The sequence below is a fragment of the Microcebus murinus genome, chromosome 7 (assembly GCF_040939455.1).
Source record: "Microcebus murinus isolate Inina chromosome 7, M.murinus_Inina_mat1.0, whole genome shotgun sequence".
In the NCBI taxonomy this organism is placed as follows: domain Eukaryota; kingdom Metazoa; phylum Chordata; class Mammalia; order Primates; family Cheirogaleidae; genus Microcebus; species Microcebus murinus.
In genome coordinates this window covers 89,913,673-89,934,215 of record NC_134110.1, presented here as the reverse complement: position 1 = coordinate 89,934,215, position 20,543 = coordinate 89,913,673, and the positions used below count along the sequence as shown (strand labels likewise).

The following is a 20,543-nucleotide window of genomic DNA, read 5'->3' as shown; positions in this document are numbered from 1 at the left end:
CTCTCCCTCTCTCTCTCTCTTTCCATCTCTACCTTTCTTTCTTTCTCAGGAAAATAAACTTTTACTTTACTTTTGTATATCCTATTCACTGTCTGAGAATTCTTCCCCCTCCACCCCCACCCGCACATGGACTTCACACCCTAACATTCGGTGGCCCGTACAGGGAGGAGAAACTAAGTCACTGAGTCACTTCTCTGCCTCCAGATAAGGAGCTCACTTCTCAGCTTCTGTCTTAAGACTGCTCCCTCTTCTGCTGCACAGCTTCCAGGACTTCCTTCTTAGTGCCCTCATTCAGATTTTGGTAAGTTTCTCTGGAAACTCTGGGAATGGTCATATGCACAAGGTTGGAAGTGGTAGCTTTCTGGTTGGTCAAGGGAAACCACTCAGGAGGGTGCCTTGGAGTGGCACTTTGTAATCACCCTTCCCCCAGGGGTACCTTAGAGGGCTGTATGCCTCCTAATTACCCCCATTGGTCTTCACCCAGACCCAGAGATGCCTGGCTATGGGGAAGATCTCTAGGTTTTGGCCTAAGTCAGAACTTGGGGATGCCCATTTTCTGGCCAGATCTCTACATCTCCGTCTGACTCAGATTTCAAGGATGCCCAATGTCTGATCAGCACCTCAGGTTATCTAGTGGGGGACGCCCCATTCAGACTCTCAGTATTCTAAGTTATGACTATTCCTAAAGTCCTTCTCCTTTTCTTTCTCATAGTAACCATCAGGGTCAACATTGCATTAAATAATATTTGGCCCAAGAATGGATCTCTGAATCATAATGCTATTTGTAACTCAACCTTCTGTTGCTGCTGGCATGGCAAGGGGGTCTAAAGTTCTCTGTGTTCAGGCTTTCTTTAAACTTGCTAGAAATCCTAATCTTCACTCTGCCTGCTACATGTTACTTCTTACTCCTGCATCTCTCTCACTGTCTTCGGGTTCCAGATAAGGTTTCTCTTTTGGCTCCCACTGTTTCCCCTCCTCTTTCTTCTTCTCTGTCTCCACCACTCTTGCCTGGCCATACTTGCTAAGGCCAGCCAAGCTCCCTCCCTGCCTGTATACCACCTCTCTCTTTGGGAGGCTGCAGGGTCAGAAGGTATTGTAAATTACTCAGAACCAGGATCTTGTCCTTTCATGACTGACCTCTTTACTACTTAGATCCTGACACCCGAGAGGGACAATCCATCTTAGCAATGCACTTCATTTCCCAGTCGGCCCCCAATATTCAATGTAAACTCCAAAAACCAGAAAAGGAACCTCAGACTCCACAAGTGGAATTTTTAAACCTGGCCTTCAAGGTCTTTGATAACCAAGGTAGACAGAGGAGAGAGAGAAGGAGGGGTGGTGGGGGCTGACGGCAGGTTCCGAGAGCAAAAAAAGCTTCTCAAACAGTGCCTGCTGCTATAAAAGAGTTTTCCAGAGACAGAATTACTCAGGAGGCTCAGGCAAGAAGTCACCAGGACCATGTCCTGCTCTGGGAACTACACCTTGTTTCCTCTAGAACCAGCTGGGTCCCTGGTGTACAGAATGCCCCAGGGAGCAGAGCATTCTCTACAAAAGGGAGGGGCACTGGAGAAGAGAGTGCTCTCTCCTTGAGACAGGACCACACTTGGCCTGCGGAATCAGGAGCCCCACCATGAGCCAGCATCCTCCACACCCATGGACCCTCTAGGACTACTTCAGTCTGATGGACAAACCCTGATTTTGGAACAAGCTCACAACAGGATGGCCAAGCCTTAGGTAACTCTCTCTCTCTGTCATAGATAAGCAAATTGACTTTAATAAACATTGGGGCCACTTCCTCTGCTTTTCCTGAGTTTTCGGGACCTCTGTTTCCCTCTCCTATCTCCGTCGTTGGAGTGGAAGGTAAAATACAAACCCCCTGTGTATCCCACAGCTTCTCTGCCCACTGGGAAATGAAGACTTTGCCCATTCTTTTTGTGCTTCCCAACTGCCCTACCCCAGACTGGAAAAAAATCTTGTGATTAAATTAGACACCTAACTTATTTAACATCACCGGCTTCCTTTCTTGAGCCCTTGGAAAAACTTAACTGAGACTTTACATACAACCTTCTTCTTCCCTTTATCTAGGCCTGGAGTAAAACAACAGAGTTTTCTGTTCTAAGTTTATAAGTCTTAGGTTTGAAACCTTTTAAATTTTAAATTTCCGTTCTTGCACACATGCTTAAACTAATGAACATAATACATCAACAGTTCAAAACTTGAAGGGTCCATCCAATCTACCACTATAGAGTTAAAATGCAAAGTTTTTTAGACTGCCTTTTGCCCACTATAGCTACAGTTGCTAACTTACAAACATAAGATGAAGCTCACTATGTCTATGTTATCAAGAATTCAAGGTCACTTAAAACAGCCAGTTCTAGCAACAATGTAAACACTAAAAACTCATTTAAAACTAAAACTTTGAGAGAAGAGATTTATACCCATATAATTTCCTACATTGCTTTTAAAGTCTTGTGATGACTATCACTGTTGGTTTAATAAAAGCCATTGTTTTACAGTGACTTGTGATTCTATTTAAACAAATGTTTTTAGATGTGTAATGTTTGGCAGCCATTCCAAGAACAAAATTCTAAATCCAATCCTTTTAACCTCAAACTAGCTTTTAATAATAGAGCCACTAAAAGTCTAAGAGAAACTTATTAGACTTATTGATATATTAAACCATACAGGAATGCATAGTCAAATATAAAATATTTAACTTTCTTTGGAATGTATTTATAAACATATTGTAAATATCTGTTCCAAAGCTGTTGTGAGATTTCTAAAGTTATAGTATGCCTTAATATATATAATACCTATGTAATTAATAATAATTATCTATCCTAAATTGTGTGCCACAAAAATGGCCAGATCTCCTTTGCATCTTTGACCATGGCTAATATAAGACTTTTGTCATCCACAGACAATTACTGTTTTACTTTGATTCTGCTTAGACAACAGTTTATAATCAGCCATGGTCCAAAAATTGCTTCTTTAAAAAATATATATTATAAGCCGGGCGCGGTGGCTCACGCCTGTAATCCTAGCACTCTGGGAGGCTGAGGCGGGCGGATTGCTCGAGCTCAGGAGTTCGAAACCAGCCTGAGCAAGAGCAAGACGCCGTCTCTACTATAAATAGAAAGAAATTAATTGGCCAACTAATATATATATAAAATTAGCCGGGCATGGTGGCGCATGCCCGTAGTCCCAGCTACTCGGGAGGCTGAGGCAGCAGGATTGCTTGAGCCCAGGAGTTTGAGGTTGCTGTGAGCTAGGCTGATGCCACGGCACTCACTCTAGCCTGGGCAACAAGCGAGACTCTGTCTCAAAAAAAAAAAAAAAAAAAAAAAATATATATATATATATATATATATATATATTATAAAAATAACTAAAAACTTTTTAATTTAACTTTTTGTTTAAAACACTGCTGATTTTCTTGCTTTGTTTTCCAGAGTCATGACAAGTATTAAATAAAATAACAAAGTTTATCTGATGTCTGCAGGATTTAAAAATGATTCAATCCTGCCTGGCCCAAACTTATTTCACTGCTGTCTTAAGGGCCGATGTAAAGGGATAAAATTAGTAAACATCTGATTCCCTTGTCATCTTTCTCCTCAATTTGTCCACCATCTACCTGCCAGCAGTAAAACTCACTTGACAGCTTCTTAAAGAGACCACAACATTTACAGCCTAGAGACTAGATCTTACTCAAGGATTTCTCAAGACAAACTGGGCCTCTTCAACTGTAGGAAAAAAAAAAAAAGTCTTTTAAATAATTCTCACTACTACAGCTAAACTTCTGGGAATTCTGTACTGAATTCATCTCTCACGGCTCAAGCCTACAAATCCTCAGAAGAACCTGCTTCCACCCACAGCAAACTGCCTGAGAGTCCACTGGGGGCTTATACCTGCCAGCCCATCATGGACACCAGACTCTGATTCACTCAACAGAAGCCTCAAACTGTGAGCTTTAAAATGCTGTGGTATAGAAAACATCTTACTGTTCTTGTCCTCCTCCTTATACTTCAAAGTATTAATACCTAACTCGCATACCAGGACTATCCATCCCCCTTTTGCCCATGCTGAGAAAAAGATTGTTGTTTTTTTTATTGACTGGTCAGAAAAACTACAAACTAACCTTCAAAACATTCTAAAAAAGGACTAATACACTTTATGAACAGACCAACTTCTGGTAGATTTATTTGACTGATAGACTTTAAATCCAGTATATGGCCATGGTTCTCTTGATTAGCTCCTTTAATAGGGCCTCTAGTAGTTTTGCTTTTAGCTCTCATTTTAGGACCCTGCATTCTCCGCTGACAGCATTCACACAAAGCCAATTTCAAGCTCTAGCTGTTTCTCTTCATTGAAACCCCCAATCTGCCTCTAACCTTACTTTAAAGACTTTCCGTTACAAACCCCCACTCCCTTCGTAATACAAATAAACTAATAGGCAGGGACATCTCAACCCCCATGTTCAGCAGGAAGCAACTCCAGAAGATGAGACCTCCACCCATAGTCCCCAGATTTTGAGTTCATTAAATAGAATTTTTTCCTACCAAAGAGAGGGGGAAATGAAAGATGGTCTTACTAATAACCTATCTAACGGGGGAAAATAAACTTTCAAACAGAAAGTAAGAGATATAAATTCACAACTACCCTTTGTTTAATTAAAACACATGTGGCCTAGTTACCTCTATCAAGAAGAATGAGGAAACCTCTTTTGTTATCAGTCCACTGAAACAGAAAGAAAAAAATGGCCATTTCTACCCTATGAAAGCACCAAGCAACTTTCCTCGTCGCCCTACATTTCTTTCCCCCCTCTGTGTGTCGTCGCCTTTCTCACTATTTCTTTCTTTCTCAGGAAAATAAACTTTTACTTTTGTATATCCTATTCACGGAGAATCCTATCTATCCCCCGTATGGATTTAACACCCCAACAGCTACTACGAATAACTAACACCGTGAACATTCGTGCATAAGCTTCTGTACGGACATCTCAGTTCTCTCGGGGTACACACATGCTCACCTAGGAGTGGAATCGCGGGGTCATACGGCGATTCTATGTTTAGTCCTTTGAGGGCGTACTGGAATGTTTTCCAAAGTAACTGCGCCATTTTGCATTCCCACCAGCAGTTTTAAATTTTTTAGACAGACTTGAACACCCTTGGCCTGTGATAACAATGAAAATCAAAGGCAGCCCCATCTCTGCCTTGCTTGGGTGGGAGGGAGTAAGCTGGAAGAAATTAAAAGGGTGGGGACAGGCCGGGCTGGGTTCCCCGGGCGACTGGAGGGCGCTTGCGGTCCGGTCCCGGCAGCCCCCGCGCGCGGCCAACGGCCGGCCGGGAGAGCCCTCGTGCGCGCCAGAGCCCTGCTCCGCCCGCGCTCCAGGCTAAGCGCGACGGGCCGGCTGGTGGGCGGGTGGGTGCCAGTGTGGGTGCAAAGCACTTGAGGGGTGGAGGCCACAGTACAGGAGGAGGAGGATGCGGTGGGTGGGAGGGCTCCTGGGTCCTAGCGTGTGAGGCTGCATTCGCTTTCATCCGCTTTGGTTATGAGGTGTTTTCCGGCCGTCTTCCCCTCACCGCCAGTCCAGACCAGGTGCTGACAGGGCGAGGAGAGGGCACGATCCACTGTCTGTTCCAAATGAAGCAACACTTGGGTTCTTTAGACTATGGGAAGAGTTTGAGAATTAGGATTTTATCCCTGTTCGCTTATTTAATGCTTTTCCACAGGCTCCTATCTTTTCCGCCACTTAAGCTCATTCCTTGAAAATGCTGCCGCTCCCCAGCACCACAGCTTTACATGGGGCGCAGTGTTAAAATCCACTTACATTGTGACTACTTTTTCTTCCCTGTATTGTACAGACTGGTTACCAACCGGGCCCTGTGTGAAATCTTTAAAATTCTAGAATCTGTGTTCTCCATTCCGTTTCCTTCCTAATGCCCTAGATGGGGCCGTCCAGCTTTTAGGACAATGACTAGAAACTGATTTTTTTTTTTTTTTTTTTTTTGAGACAGAGTCTCGCTTTGTTGCCCAGGCTAGAGTGAGTGCCATGGCGTCAGCCTAGCTCACAGCAACCTCAAACTCCTGGGCTGAAGGGATCCTCCTGCCTCAGCCTCCCAAGTAGCTGGGACTACAGGATGTGCCACCATGCCCGGCTAATTTTTTTTGTATATATTAGTTGGCCAATTAATTTCTTTCTATTTATAGTAGAGACGGGGTCTCGCTCTTGCTCAGGCTGGTTTCGAACTCCTGACCTCGAGCAATCCGCCCGCCTCGGCCTCCCAGAGAGCTAGGATTACAGGCATGAGCCACCGCGCCCGGCCGAAACTGATTATTGACTCTTTCGCTAGTCACCCTACTTTCCACATTGGCGGAAGGCATTGATTTCCAAAATAAAAATCTGACCCTTTTACTTCCTGTTTTAAAAACTTTAATGCAAGCCGGGTGCCCTGGCTCACGCCTGTAATCCTAGCACTCTGGGAGGCCAAGGCGGGCGGATTGCTCGAGGTCAGGAGTTCAAAACCAGCCTGAGCAAGAGAGAGACCCCTCTCTACTAAAAATAGAAAGAAATTAATTGGCCAATTAATATCTATAGAAAAAATTAGCCGGGCATGGTGGCACATGCCTGTAGTCCCAGCTACTCGGGAGGGTGAGGCAGTAGGATTGCTGGAGCCCAGGAGTTTGAGGTTGCTGTGAGCTAGGCTGACGCCATGGCACTCACTCTAGCCTGGGCAACAAAGCGAGACTCTGTCTCAAAAAAAAAAAAAAAAAACAAAAAACTTTAATGCCTTCTCAATCATCATGGACTGCGGAAGCTTTCATAATCTGGCTTCACCCAATCATTTCATTATAATTAGTCTCCCTTCATCCAACCCAGGAAACCTAATGTTCCAATGAAACAGAGATGTGACATCCTGAGTACAACATACATTTTAAGATTGTTGTACTTACCCCCACAGAGAAATAACAGAAGTTTCACCCCTAAATAATAACAAAAGGGGCAGTCTCAATTATTTTTCTTTGGAAAGTAGCCTGAACTCCAGGTAGTAGGGGTACAGATCCAATAGTGTAGGACTGATCAAATGGAGGTGGGGGGTGACCCCTGCCTCTGGAACACTTCCTCCTCTTTCTCTTCACCTCTCCTCCAATTAGTGAAATATTCATCTATCAAATGTCCCCTTTAAAATTCATAGCTGCTTCTTTATGACCCCACTGTCTTAAATTAAAATGTCCTAAAACAATAGAAAATATTATGTCCCATGTACAAGGATGATCCCAAATTCTATGAAATACTTCATATATGTTGTTCCTTTTGTGCTCCCTAGTATATTTATATTTCTGTTATAGCACTTCAATTGTCACATAACTGTTTCCATATATGTCTTTCTTCACTGTTTCTGAAACATAGAGGCTACATTTTACTTATCTTTGTATCCTTAGTGCCTAGTACAGTATGGTATTGAATAAACAAATGCCGAATAAATATTTGGTAATGAATGAATAAATGTGTTAGTCATTATTTCTGACTTCTCCAAGTTGGCAACTTCTTGAAAGAGTATCTAATCTTAATCATTTTTTCCCTAGAACGTGTTAATTACTGGCATATATTGTTTCCAATTAGTGCTTAAATGGATTTTATATATTCCATTCTGTACTCATTACTATGGTTTAATGTTTTATGTTGGTCACTGACACAAGATCTAAAACTGAAAAGAATGGGCTGGCTACGGTGGCTCATGCCTGTAATCCTAGCTCTCTTGGAAGGCGGAGGCGGGTGGATGATTGCTCAAGGTCAGGAGTTCGAAACTAGCCTGAGCAAGAGCGAGACCGTCTCTATTATAAATAGAAAGAAATTAAAACTGAAAGGGCCTTAATCGTCTAATAACAACTGTTCATTTCCTACAGATAAAGATACGGAGCAAGGAGAGATCAGGTGATTTCCCACAGCAACCAGAAAATACTGGGTCTAGAATCAAGTTCTCAAATTTCCCAGGTTAATACTCATTCTACTACATTTTGCTACTTAGATTGAATATATGAAACAACTTTACCACTTTAATTTTTTTAACAACACCTACAAGAGATCCTCGTCATCCCATACCATTTATTTCAACAAACATTTTTGGAGTTACCTACTCTGTTAAAAACATTTGAAACTCCTATTTTTAAGTTGCCATCTTGTGGAGGATCTTATAACCCAGTGTTGATAAAAATACTATTTCGCAAAAGAAAAAAAAGCTTTGTTTCTCTTTGAGTAGGAATTTTTTAAAGTTGTAAATTTTCCTTAGTTTTATTTCACTCTCAACCTTAATAGTTTGTAAAGTCGTATTAGAGGTCTTCAAAAGTAAAATTTCTTTTTTTTTTCTAGGTTTTCTGATCCTTTCTATGAGTTTCACCATCTGTGGTCTTTACCAACAACTGTGGTTTAATCAGTTGGTAATAGAGAAAAATCATTAACTAGGAGAGAATGTCAAATCTAAAAATGAAAGAGGCAGCCCTTATCTATCTTGACAGAAGTGGAGGCCTCCAAAAGTTTATAGATGATTGCAAGTACTACAATGGTATGTGCAGCAAAGGTGACTTTATTTTAGAAACTCTCAACTAAATTCCTACATATAACAATCCTGATTTTTACATTTGTCTGTTTTCACAGATTCAAAACAAAGTTATGCTGTCTATCGATTCAATATTTTAATAAATCCTTCTGATGTTGTTGAGTTAGATGCTGAACTTGGAAATCACATTTTACACCAGCCTTTAAAAGCTGCTCAAGTTTTCCAATCAGTAAGTTAAAGAAAGAAATAATTTTATACCACATGGAATTTTTGGTAACTTTGTTTGTTCGTTTGAAATTACAGGTCTGTTTTATTGCTGTTAAGACTCTCTCATTAATTGGACAATTGCAGACAGAAACTCAAGTAAGTTTTGGTGAAATCGAATAAAGGAAACTCAGGCACAAACTTTCACGATGACTTGTAAATCAATGTTTTTATATTTTTTATTTATTAAAAAGTATACCTTATTTTTTCTAAGTTCAATGGAATATCTTACATGCACATCATTTCCTATATTATCACTTATAACATTAAACACTTCTATAATAAAGTATTTCAAACATACTCAAAACTAAAGAGAATAATACAATGAATTTCTATGTATCTATCACTCAGATTCAATATTAGAATATTTTGCCATACATGCATCATCAATTTTTTTCTGAAGTATTTTAAAGCAAATGCTAAATGTTCTATTATTTTATCTCTACATACTTTCGTATCAACCTCTAAAAACTATGGACATTCCCCTCTCCCTCCCTTTTTACTACACTTGATCTTAGCCAAAAGACTGAGAAGTGATTTCCCTCCCTTTTTTTTATACCAACGACTTTTTGAAGAAACTAGTTAATTCTCCTATTGTTACATAACCTGAATTTGTCTAATGGTTTCCTTGTGGTGTTATGTGTCTTATTCCCCTAAACTTCATATTTCTAAAATAGGAATTGGCTCTAGAGGATTTTTAGATTCAGATTCAACTCGTTTTGATAAGAATACATCATAGTTGATGTCATATATTCAATATTGCACTATATCAGGAAGGTATAATATCTGTTGTCCAACTTTTAACAATGTCACAAGTGATCAGTGGGTTCATGTGATGTCATTCTGAACTCTCCATTATATGGTTTCCCATCAACTTTTTCCTAATGGTTTTAGCAGTCATTGATATTCATTGACTAGAATCCATTATTTCATTAGGAGTTGCAAAATTATAATTTTTCCAATGTTAGCATTCTTTCTGAATTTATTAGCTAAAATTATTCTATAAAAGAAATTTTCTTTCATCAACTATTTAGTTACTTTGAAATATAATTTATACAGGAAAGACAGGATAAATGTTTGATTATTTGCCTTTATATTTTTTCAAAGAGTAACAAATTGAAATCTAGCAGTGATGACCACTTTTCTTTTCTTTTTGTTTTTCTTTTTTTAAATATGAGGAACTCATGACCTTTTAAATATAGCTGATTTAATATAGCTGTTGTATTTCAATGAATCTCTGTTATCCTTTTAATGCTTATATTATCCTACCTTCGGTCATTGAGAATCCCTTCAAATTTGCTCCTATGTCCTATTGACATAGGCTGTTTGTTTTTTATAGCTCCCTTGGTTTCAAAAACAAAATGTCCCAATTCTATCTTGTATATTTTCTGTGCCAGACTTGGAATCAGCCATTTCCCCCAAGGAGCCCTGGTTCCTTTTAGTGAGAAATGATCTTTAGAGTTCACAGTCTGGGTACTAGGAGTGTTCTTTGCTATTGGGTTGACATTGTTTTTCAAGTCTTTTCAGTAGTATTAGCAAGGAAATGTGTATATTTAAGGAAAAATAATGAGTTCATAATGGTATTTTCAGTTAAAAATGTTAGATTACAAGATTTTTACTTCTTTAACTTTATTTTATTTTTTCATTTTTATTTTTAGCACACAGATGGTCACTGAGCTACTTCTTTAACTTTACACTTGAATCTTTTCTCTTATGCTTAAAATTTTGTTCCTAACAACATTGACAAATCATTTACTAAATTTGCTCAACAGTATACTTACTATATTATAATGCAAGTCAAATGGGATCTGCAATTTTAATACAATTTTTTTGTTCTTATTAGATTAATATTGTGCTGAAATTAACACATTTACCTCCTCTGCCAAGTTATGGTCTCAATCTTTGTGACTTTCCACTTGATTATACATCTCAGAGATTTTATATGATGCAAGGAATTGTGATCGCAATGACAACAGTAACTAAGTATACACAAGGTGCAAGATTTCTTTGTTCAGATGAAGCATGCCCTCTTTCAGAAGGTAAATATTAAAATGTAAAATCAAAACATCAAGCAATTTATTTTTTAATCCTAAATCGTGTTTATAATTAGTTAGGAGACATAAAGTAGGAAGAATAGAATAAAATTTGATATCTCCTAATGTTTATACATTTGCTTTGCATAATCGTTAAATACATTCTTTCCCCTTTTCTCTCCTGCCCCCAACTTAACAAGTGTACCTATGTTGCTGAAGTACTTGTTCTTCTCACACATTGTTTCATGACTGTTCACCCTGTTCCCACTCCATTTAATGTCCTTCCTCATCCCTTTGTCTTGACTTCAGGTCAGTCCTTCTATAAGATATCTTTTCCACTTATCCCTAATTTTCACTGGGTTGAATGCCCCTCCTGTCTTCTGTCTGAGCAATCTGCAAATGAATATCATATATTGAAATTATCTATTTCTCATTGCCAAATATAGGAATTGTGTGTTTAAGTATCCATATTATCAGTACCTCAGCATAGTATCTGGGAAGAAATAGCTATGCAGTAAGTGTTAATTGAACTACTCTGAACCCAAGTGCAAAATTGAATTAATTATACTTGGAATTAAACTAATTTCAAAGGATTGAAAATAGCTAAGTCTGAAAGCAAATTTAACTTATCACTGTTTTCTTTCAGGATTTCAGTATATAAGAGTGCATGTGCCTGGTGCTACAGAATCTGCAACAATAAGAAGTGACTTTTTGTGCAATCTATGTGCATCTTCACTTCAAGAAGACAGAAAATTTAGAGTACTTGGTGGTAAAATGCATTTACATTTTGCAATTACAATTTTTAAAATACTGTCTGATATTTCATGTGGAAATTAAATTGAATGTATATTCTAATATCTAATTCTTTTTCACTTTGCCTTAAGATAAACAGATAGTTGAAATAATTACCACAAAGGCACTTCAGGCTTTTCAAGGATATTCTAACAACCAGCCATTTAGGTTCCAATCTCTTACAATTTTCCTAAGAGGTGAGTAAGTTCTGTTTGAACTCAAAATAAATTTCTATAAATTATGTAATTGACTTGCTTATACTTATATATTATAAATGGTACTTCTATAGCTTAAGAATCATGTCTTCTTATTCCTGAGTGTTTTAAAAAATATTCATATTTAGCTAATTTATCAATTATTCAGTTAGTCATACAACATTCACTTAAAATGATATTAGCACCTGCTATGTCTATAGCACTGTTCTACATAAGTCACAGTCATTATAAGGCAGTGATCTCTCACTATTCTGTGTGTGTGTCTTAAATAAATATTGGAGTTATTGCTCAGCCCTCTAGAGCTAGAGAGGGAAAAAAAATGGAGATCATTGTTTGATCTTCACAGAAATAAGTTAACCCTTGCTCCTCCTTGTCAACCTTTCTTTCATAGTTTTACCACCAACCAATTTCTAAGTTTGGAATGGAGGAACAAAAATTTTTAGTATGATTTTTAAAATAAACTTTGAATTCATGCAAAGCTTTGCTTGGTCTGTAGATACAAGAAAGGAACCTATGGCCAGGCATGGTGGCGGCTCACGCCTGTAATCCTAGTACTTGGGGAGGCCGAGGCGGGTGTATTGCTCGAGGTCAGGAGTTCGAAACCAGCCTGACAAGAGCGAGACCCCATCTCTACTATCAATAGAAAGAAATTAATTGGCCACCTAATATATATAAAAAAAATTAGCCGGGCAGGGTGGCACATGCCTGTAGTCCCAGCTACTCGGGAGACTGAGGCAGGAGGATTGCTTGAGCCCAGGAGTTTGAGGTTGCTGTGAGCGAGGCTGACACCATGGAACTCACTCTAGCCTGGACAACAAAGCAAGACTCTGTCTCAAAAAAAAAAAAAAAAATAGTGACACTGTATAGGGATATTATACTAAACAAGAGTAAATATTACTAACTCAACTACTGAATTTTTACTGGTTCTGGATCTTTAAACCATATGTCATGTGCAAGTTTCATTTAATGAATATGCATTTTCTTCTTTGTTTATAATTTTAGATGAATCAGTGAATAAAATGAGTATAGGAAATGAATATAAAATTATTGGAATTCCAACATGTGTAAAAACCTCACAAACTGTCTGTATAGAAGCAAATAGCATAACTTTTTGTAATTCAAAAGGTAAGGAAAACATAAATATCATATATTAATAAATATTTAAATTTAAATCTGTTCATCAATTATTGTTCTCCTGTGTGCTGAGCACTCTTCTAAGCATTAGGAATACAGTTGTAAACAAGATAGTCAAGGTTCCTGCTCTTAAATTGTATGATAGACAGATAACATGTAAACTAATCAATAAGACAATTTAAATAATAAGTGCTATGAAGGCAATAAAACGGATAATATTATGGAAACTTGCTAGCAGGCAGGACTTCTTTCTTTGATCTAAGTTTTATTTTTATTTTTTTAAAATATAATTAGCAATAAGAAAAAATGTTTCAGGATGCCAAGAGTTAGAGATTACTACCCTTTATTTTCTAGCTAAGGCAATTCTAAGTAACTGTTTTGGTCTGAGAAAAACTACAAAATGGCATCATTTTCCTCAACTGAGTTCTGAACCAATCAAGAAATAAGATAAAAGTCAGGCACAGTGGGTCATGCCTATAGTCCCAACTACTCTGGAGGATGAGGTGGGAGGCCAGGAGTTTGAGATCAGTCTGGGCAACATAGGGAGACTCTTGTCTCTAAAAAAAAAATTTTTAAATAAATAAGATAGGCCAGGTGCAGTGGCTTATGCCTGTACTCCTAACACTCTGGGGGTCCAAGGCAGGAGGATCGCTTGAGGCCAAGAGTTTGAGACCAGCCTGAGCAAGAGTGAGACCTCATCTCTACAAAAAATAGAAAATTAACCAGGCAGGAGGATTGCCCGAGCCCAGGACTTTGAGGTTGCTGTAAGCCATGATGACACCACTGCACTGCAGCCTGGGAGACAGAGTAAGACTATGTCTCAAAAAATAAATTAAATAGATAAATAAATAAATAAGACAAAAGATAAAGGCAGATGAGGGCCAACATATCACATTTATTACTGATAATTTCCTTTAACAATTCCAACATATTTTAGCATTAAGTAAATAAAAGTAGAGCACACACCTTTTATTTTAACTTGACTCACAAATATCTAAATGTAGGAAAGCAGGGTTAAATCTTGAGTAGAGTTGGATATTTTAGAATCCATAGATAACCATCTATAGTAATAGAGACCCATGTTGAATTTAAATGTAAGTAGATTCTAGATACTTCTACTTATCTTGAAGAGAAAAGCTTCTTAAAAGAACAAAAATGTTGGAAGAAAGCATGGCTGTTGCTTATCTCAAGATTTATTGATTTTGGTAGCAGAACATGACATATATATAAATAGGTGAAGAAGTGTGCTTTCTTATGCTGACCTCCAGAATTAGCCAAATTTAGCCTCCCAAATGTGGCAAGAGTTGGACTAAAAGTAGGCCTCTCTTAGTCCATGGGCATGAGTGAGTAGAAGAAATCATTGCTCTATTTGGCAGCCCAAGAGGAAGGAGAATGGGACTGGGTTATACATGCACTGCTTTTCTTCCCAAACTGACCAATTCTATAAATCAGTCCTTCCTTTCAGGAATTGGAGAGGTCAAGAGGGTGGAGAAAATCTAAATGTTACAATACAATACTGTGCTTTTAAACTAGTAGAATATAAATCTTTCCTTTTAACAACAGCATTCAAATATTTCCCATTGTACTTATTATCATTCATCAAAAGTGATACTATTTCAAACATAGACATATAGGTGCAAATAGCAATACAGGGGCTCCATGATCTGCCTTTGCTCACATCAATCTTAAAAGAAGAATGAGGGATTTTCCTGGTGCCCACAGCCAGTGTATGTGAAAACACAGGGTGACTTCTTCCCTTTATTACATTCCCTGGGTCAGAAATGGTAGACTAGTGTGACCTCCAACCAAAATTTAAAATCATTATAAGAATTTGAATATGGCATCATTTAAACTGTAATTTGATATTTTAGATAAATGGAATCAAATATCTATAATGTTGTTTTAATATATCTATAATCTTGTTTTAAAACTCTTTCTAATATATGTGTCAATATTTACTTTCAGTTCCTTCAGAAATTAGTAACAACTTCAGGTGTCTCCTCTCCTTGACTTCCAGTTCATGCTGGAAGTTTACAGCAGTACTTGCCAATATCTTTGCATCACAAATTGTTCCTCCTGGGACTTACAATTTGCTCAAGCTCTGTTTGTTGATGAGTCTTGTACAGACAAGTGACCGTAAAAAGGAACTGGAAGATTGCCTGGATATTTTAATTATAACAAGTGATACTCTACTAGTAGAGAGGTAAATATATGACATGAATTTTTTAAATATTAATTGGTCACAGGTTTGCATAAATCTTTCCCATGAGCATTATTATAAGAAGAATATTTAGATTTTATCTGAGCTAGTATAATTATTTAAATCAATTTTTATCAATAAAGTTTGAAACTTTCAAAACATAAATTGATAATTGAGATACTTGATTTCAATATTTTAAGAGTCTAACCTCTCAAAGTTTCAATCCATTTCTTTATTTCTTTATTTAAATAAATAAGTGAATTTATTTATTTATTTATTTATAAATAAATGCCAGCCAGCCTTCCTTTTCCCCCATTCCCTAGCTCTATATTCTACTTTTGTGCTTTTTTTTTTCATTTTTAAATAATCTCTCCCTAAGGAGCCAATATGCCATTTTCTTATTTTTCTTCAAGATTCCATTCAATAATATTGATTTGCTGTACCTAAAAGTCTCTCAAAGGTACCAAATTTACTGTTTTGGGGGTGCATCATCCTAACTTTGGAATAAGCCTCTATTTAACATTTTGTGGCTCCCCATTAGCAAGTACCCTTTTCTTAAAAAGTTATTCAAATGTTCACAAAGCTTAGAATAACCTCCTTTACAAATATCTTGTATATAATTCTAAAGCAAAAATAAATTTACAAAATTAATTTAAAATAGAAAAAATGAAATTCAAATTACCATCAATTGAATTGTACAAATGATGTTTTGCTAAAATTAATTGCCACTGGCAATGTAAATATGATGCCAAATTCTATAGATTTCATCACTTTATTCTTCTACTCATGGAGCATGAAAGCATTTTTTCCTCACAGAGTCATCAACTCTGGGTATTATCAAACTTTTAAATTTTATAATCTGATAGGTAGAAAATGGTATTTTATCTTAATTTGCATTTCTTTAACTGGAAATAACTTTCGCCATCATTTAAATCTTATTAAACAATTGTGTCATATTTTATAAACCTCCTAATCTTGTCAATTGTTTATTTTTCTAAGTTGCTTATCTAATTTTTTTTTTTTTTTTTGAGGCAGAGTCTCATTCTGTTCCCCAGGTTAGAGTGCCGTGGTGTCTGCCTAGCTCACAGCAATCTCAGACTCCTAGGCTTAAGCGATCCTCCTGCCTCAGCCTCTCCAGTAGGTGGGACTACAGGCATGCGCCACCATGCCCAGCTAATTTTATATATATATATTTTTGTTGTCGTTGTTGTTGTTAGTTGTCCAGCTAATTTCTTTCTATTTTTGTTAGTAGAGACGGGGTCTCACTCTTGCCCAGGCTGGTTTTGAACTCCTGAGCTCAAATGATCCTCCTGCCTCAGCCTCCCAGAGTGCTAGGATTACAGGCGTGAGCTACCTAGCCGCTTATCTGTTTTTTATTGATTTTTTGATAGCTATTGTAAATTAAGGCCTTTGTCTCTTTCCCTGTTTGTCATTAACCTTTTTTTTTTTTTTTTTTTTTTTTTGAGACAGAGTCTCACTTTGTTGCCCAGGCTAGCGTGAGTGCCATGGCATCAGCCTAGCTCACAGCAACCTCAAACTCCTGGGCTCGAGCGATCCTTCTGCCTCAGCCTCCTGAGTAGCTGGGACTACAGGCACGCACCACCATGCTCGGCTAATTTTTTCTATATATATTAGTTGGCCAATTAATTTCTTTCTATTTATAGTAGAGACGGGGGTCTCGCTCTTGCTCAGGCTGGTTTTGAACTCCTGACCTTGAGCAATCTGCCCACCTCGGCCTCCCAGAGTGCTAGGATTATAGGTGTGAGCCATCGCTCCCAGCCTGTCATTAACCTTTTGACTTATGGTATTTGGGGCTGTAAGAGAGATTTTGATTTTTTGTTTTTCTTTAGGTAAAATTTGTTTGTAGTGAAACGATCATATCCTCTTATCATTAAAAATACTCAATAAATTTTACCAAACACATACACTCCTATAACCACTACCACAATGAGATATAGAACATTTCCACCACCCCAGAAATTTTCCTTTTTCCCTCTTCCAGTCAGTTCCTATCTCCACAGGTGATTTCTGTCACCATAAATTAATTTTCCTGTTGTAGAACTTCATAAAATGGAATCATACAGTGCATCCTCTTTTGGGTCTAGTGTCTATCACTCAATAAAATGTTTTTGAGATTGATCCAGTTGTGTGCATCAGTAATTCATCGTTTTTATTGATGAATAGTATTCCATTGTATGAATATACCATAAATTGTTTATACATTCTCCTAGTGGTGGGTGTTGAGTTTTGCATGTTTTAACTATTATGGATAAAGCTACCGTAAACATTCTTGTACAGTCTTTTTGTGGAAATTATTTTCATTATCTTGGGTAAATACCTAGGAGTGAATTGCTGGTTCATAAGGTAGATGTATATTTAACTTTATAAGAAACTGACAGTTTTCCAAAGTGATTGTACCATTTTATATTCCTACCAACAATGTGAGAGTTCCACTTGTTTCCAGCCTTATAAACATTTGGTTTTGTCAGTCGTTTTCATTTTAGCCATTCTAGTGAGTATGAAATAGTATCTCATGGTTCCAGTTTGCACTCCCCTGGTGACTACTGATTTGAGCTCTTTTTCATGTGCTTATTGGCCATTCATATATCTTCTTTTATGAAGTGTCTGTTCAAGTCCTTGGGTTGCCTTTTAGTTTGGTTGTTCTGAATGTATGTTCTTTGTTACACACACACACACATACACACACACACACACACACATATACATATATAATTGTTTTCCCAGTCTAAAGCTTGCTATTTTTTAAATTTTTTTTAATGGTGTCTTTGATGATTTCTTAGTTTTGATTAAGTTCAGTTTATTATTTTCTTTTATGTGTAGCGTTTTCTGTGTTCAAATCTTTGCCTACAACCAGGTCATGAAGATTTTCTTTTATATTTTCTTCTAGAAGCTTTATAGTTTTTAGCTTACTATTTATTTATTTATTTGGACGAGGTCTGCTATGTTGCCCAAGCTGGTGTCAAACTCCTGGGCTCAAGCAATCCTCCTGACTCAGCCTCCTGAGTAGCTGAGACTATAGGCATATGCTACTACGCCTCACAAGAAGCATTATAGTTTTAGCTTTTATATTAGGTCAGTTATCTATCTCGTTAACTATGTATATGATGTGAGGCATGAGTTAAAATGTTTTCTATGCATTTATCCAATTTTTCCACATCATTTGTTGAAAAGACTGTCCTTTTCCCATTGAATCATTTTGGTACCATTGTTGAAAATAAATCGAACTGGGTAGAAACTGAGTATAAAATTGAACTGGATATAAATCTATTTGAAGTCTTTTCTATTACTTCAATATATTTGTCTATGCTTATACCAATACTACACTCTCATCATTATTGTAGCCCTGTGCTCAGTCTTGAAATCAAGTGATGTAACTTTATTCTTAATTTGTAAGATTTTTAAAAAATGCTTTTAGGCCCTTTGCATTTTCTTACAAAGTTTAGAATCAATATGTTAATACCAACCTCCTCACCAAAAAGAAGCCTTTGAGAATTTTGATTGGAATTGCATTTAGTGTATTAATCAATTTGGGGGAGAATTCACACTTAACAATATTGAGTCTTCCAAGCCATAAGTATGGTCTATCTCTCCATTTATTTAGATCTTCTTTAATTTGTCTCAGCAGTATTTTATAAAGGTCATGCATATATTTGTTAAATTGATTCCTGAATATTTTCAACTAAAAATAGCATCAAATTAAGTGTTTCATTAATTTCATTTTCAATAGTTTGCTATGAATATATAGAAATACAATTGATTTTTGTATTTTGACTTTGTATTCTGTGATCTTGCTTCAGTAGTTTTAAAAGTTCCTCAGGTGATTTCACTATGTAGCCAAGTTTGAGGCTCATCATTCCATATCACTGTGTACTAAGCCTGGCTACATATTAGAACACCTGGGAGAATTTAAAAATATATATATTTATGACTATGTCTCACTTCCAGAGATTCTAATTTAGGGGGTTGGGGTGGGGGGTGCAGCATTGGAATTTGGTAAAAGCTCCCCAGGTGATTTTAATGTGGGCTAGGGTTGGTTTTATTTTAGAAAGAAACTGTAAAAGTTTCTTTCTAAAATCACTCTCTTATTTTATATATCTTCAAACTAACATCCAAATTCCTTGGAATGGCACATACACTAGACATATTTTATACCATCTACCTATCAAAATCTAACCCTCTTTTTTGCATTGCATGTTTATGCCTCACCCTCTTTTGCTTTACATGTCTATGTCTACTCATTATAGTTGATTGTACCAGAAAGCTATGTCTTCTGTGGCAATGATTTGAAAACTAAGCTAAGATAATCATACTCCTTTCTTAGAATTTAAATTTGAGAAATAAAGATACTGAGGCAATTAGAAAAGAGGTTAGAAACTAAAAAGCTGTATCAAGGGTTGCCAGGATACAGAGGCAGCAGGGGTAGTTATGATGGGACATTGACAAGCCTAATGCAAAAATTCAGAATAAGCAAAGAAAACAATCCATAAAAAGAGGAAGGCCCAGTTTAAATGTCATCTCTGTGTAACTTTCTTTGACTCCCTTTCAGGAAGAAATAATACTCCCTTATGAATATTCTAAAGATATTATTTTAGTACTTATTGCATTATGTTTTAGTTTTTTATGTCTCTGTTTTTAGGCTACAAGGTTTCTAAGTTAAGGACCAAGTCTCATATATGTTTTTATCCCTAGCAGATAGCTGGTATAGTATAGCACAGGTGTTCAATAAACATTGAAACAAATTAAATTTAATTGTGCAGCTATTAACACATTATGACTTCTGAAAATCAAAAGAAGTAATGGAAATTTTATTTTTTCCCCCTAGGCTTTTGAATTTTAGCATAAACCTTGTTCCTCGTGGTATATGTCATCCAGTCTCTGCTGAAATTTTTCCCACTCTATCCAGGAATAAGTATGGAACTGGAGCAGTTAGCATTCAAGCTGGCAGTGCTTTGCTAGCCAAAGGTGGTATCTGCTTTATAGGAGATTTGGCTTCACACAAGAAAGATAAACTTGAACAGCTTCAATCAGGTAAAGAGTTTTTTCAAATTAATGTTTACCTATTTAACATATGCTCTCATCAGTGTCAAGAAGTTACTTAACAGTTAAGATAGTATTGCACATGTTTTAGGAATTGAGAAATTATATTAAATGGCATTTCTCATTTCAGTTTTATAAATAAAAACAGAGGAATTCAATGTGCAAATGTACTGTTTTAGCCTTTGGTTTCAGTTTGTCTCAATACATGAGTTTGTATTAGGCCAGATTTATATCATCTTCTTGTCTTATTGCTTTTGCTAACAACTTAAGTACAGTGTTGAAAAGTAGT

The 20,543-nt window shown here is 36.9% G+C and overlaps 1 protein-coding gene across 1 annotated transcript in view; it reads left to right on the top strand.

The window, feature by feature from the left end:
• Positions 1 to 6,827: 6,827 nt before the first annotated feature.
• Positions 6,828 to 20,543, top strand: part of MCMDC2 (minichromosome maintenance domain containing 2) — a 31,930-nt gene continuing 18,214 nt past the window's right edge. Inside the window, exons 1-9 of the mRNA XM_076005251.1 lie at positions 6,828 to 8,564; positions 8,657 to 8,787; positions 8,862 to 8,921; positions 10,666 to 10,861; positions 11,502 to 11,624; positions 11,740 to 11,844; positions 12,865 to 12,987; positions 14,962 to 15,199; positions 20,040 to 20,245. Coding sequence (XP_075861366.1) covers positions 8,471 to 8,564; positions 8,657 to 8,787; positions 8,862 to 8,921; positions 10,666 to 10,861; positions 11,502 to 11,624; positions 11,740 to 11,844; positions 12,865 to 12,987; positions 14,962 to 15,199; positions 20,040 to 20,245 — 1,276 coding nt within the window. The 5' untranslated portion in view covers positions 6,828 to 8,470. The remainder of the gene's footprint in view (positions 8,565 to 8,656; positions 8,788 to 8,861; positions 8,922 to 10,665; positions 10,862 to 11,501; positions 11,625 to 11,739; positions 11,845 to 12,864; positions 12,988 to 14,961; positions 15,200 to 20,039; positions 20,246 to 20,543) is intronic.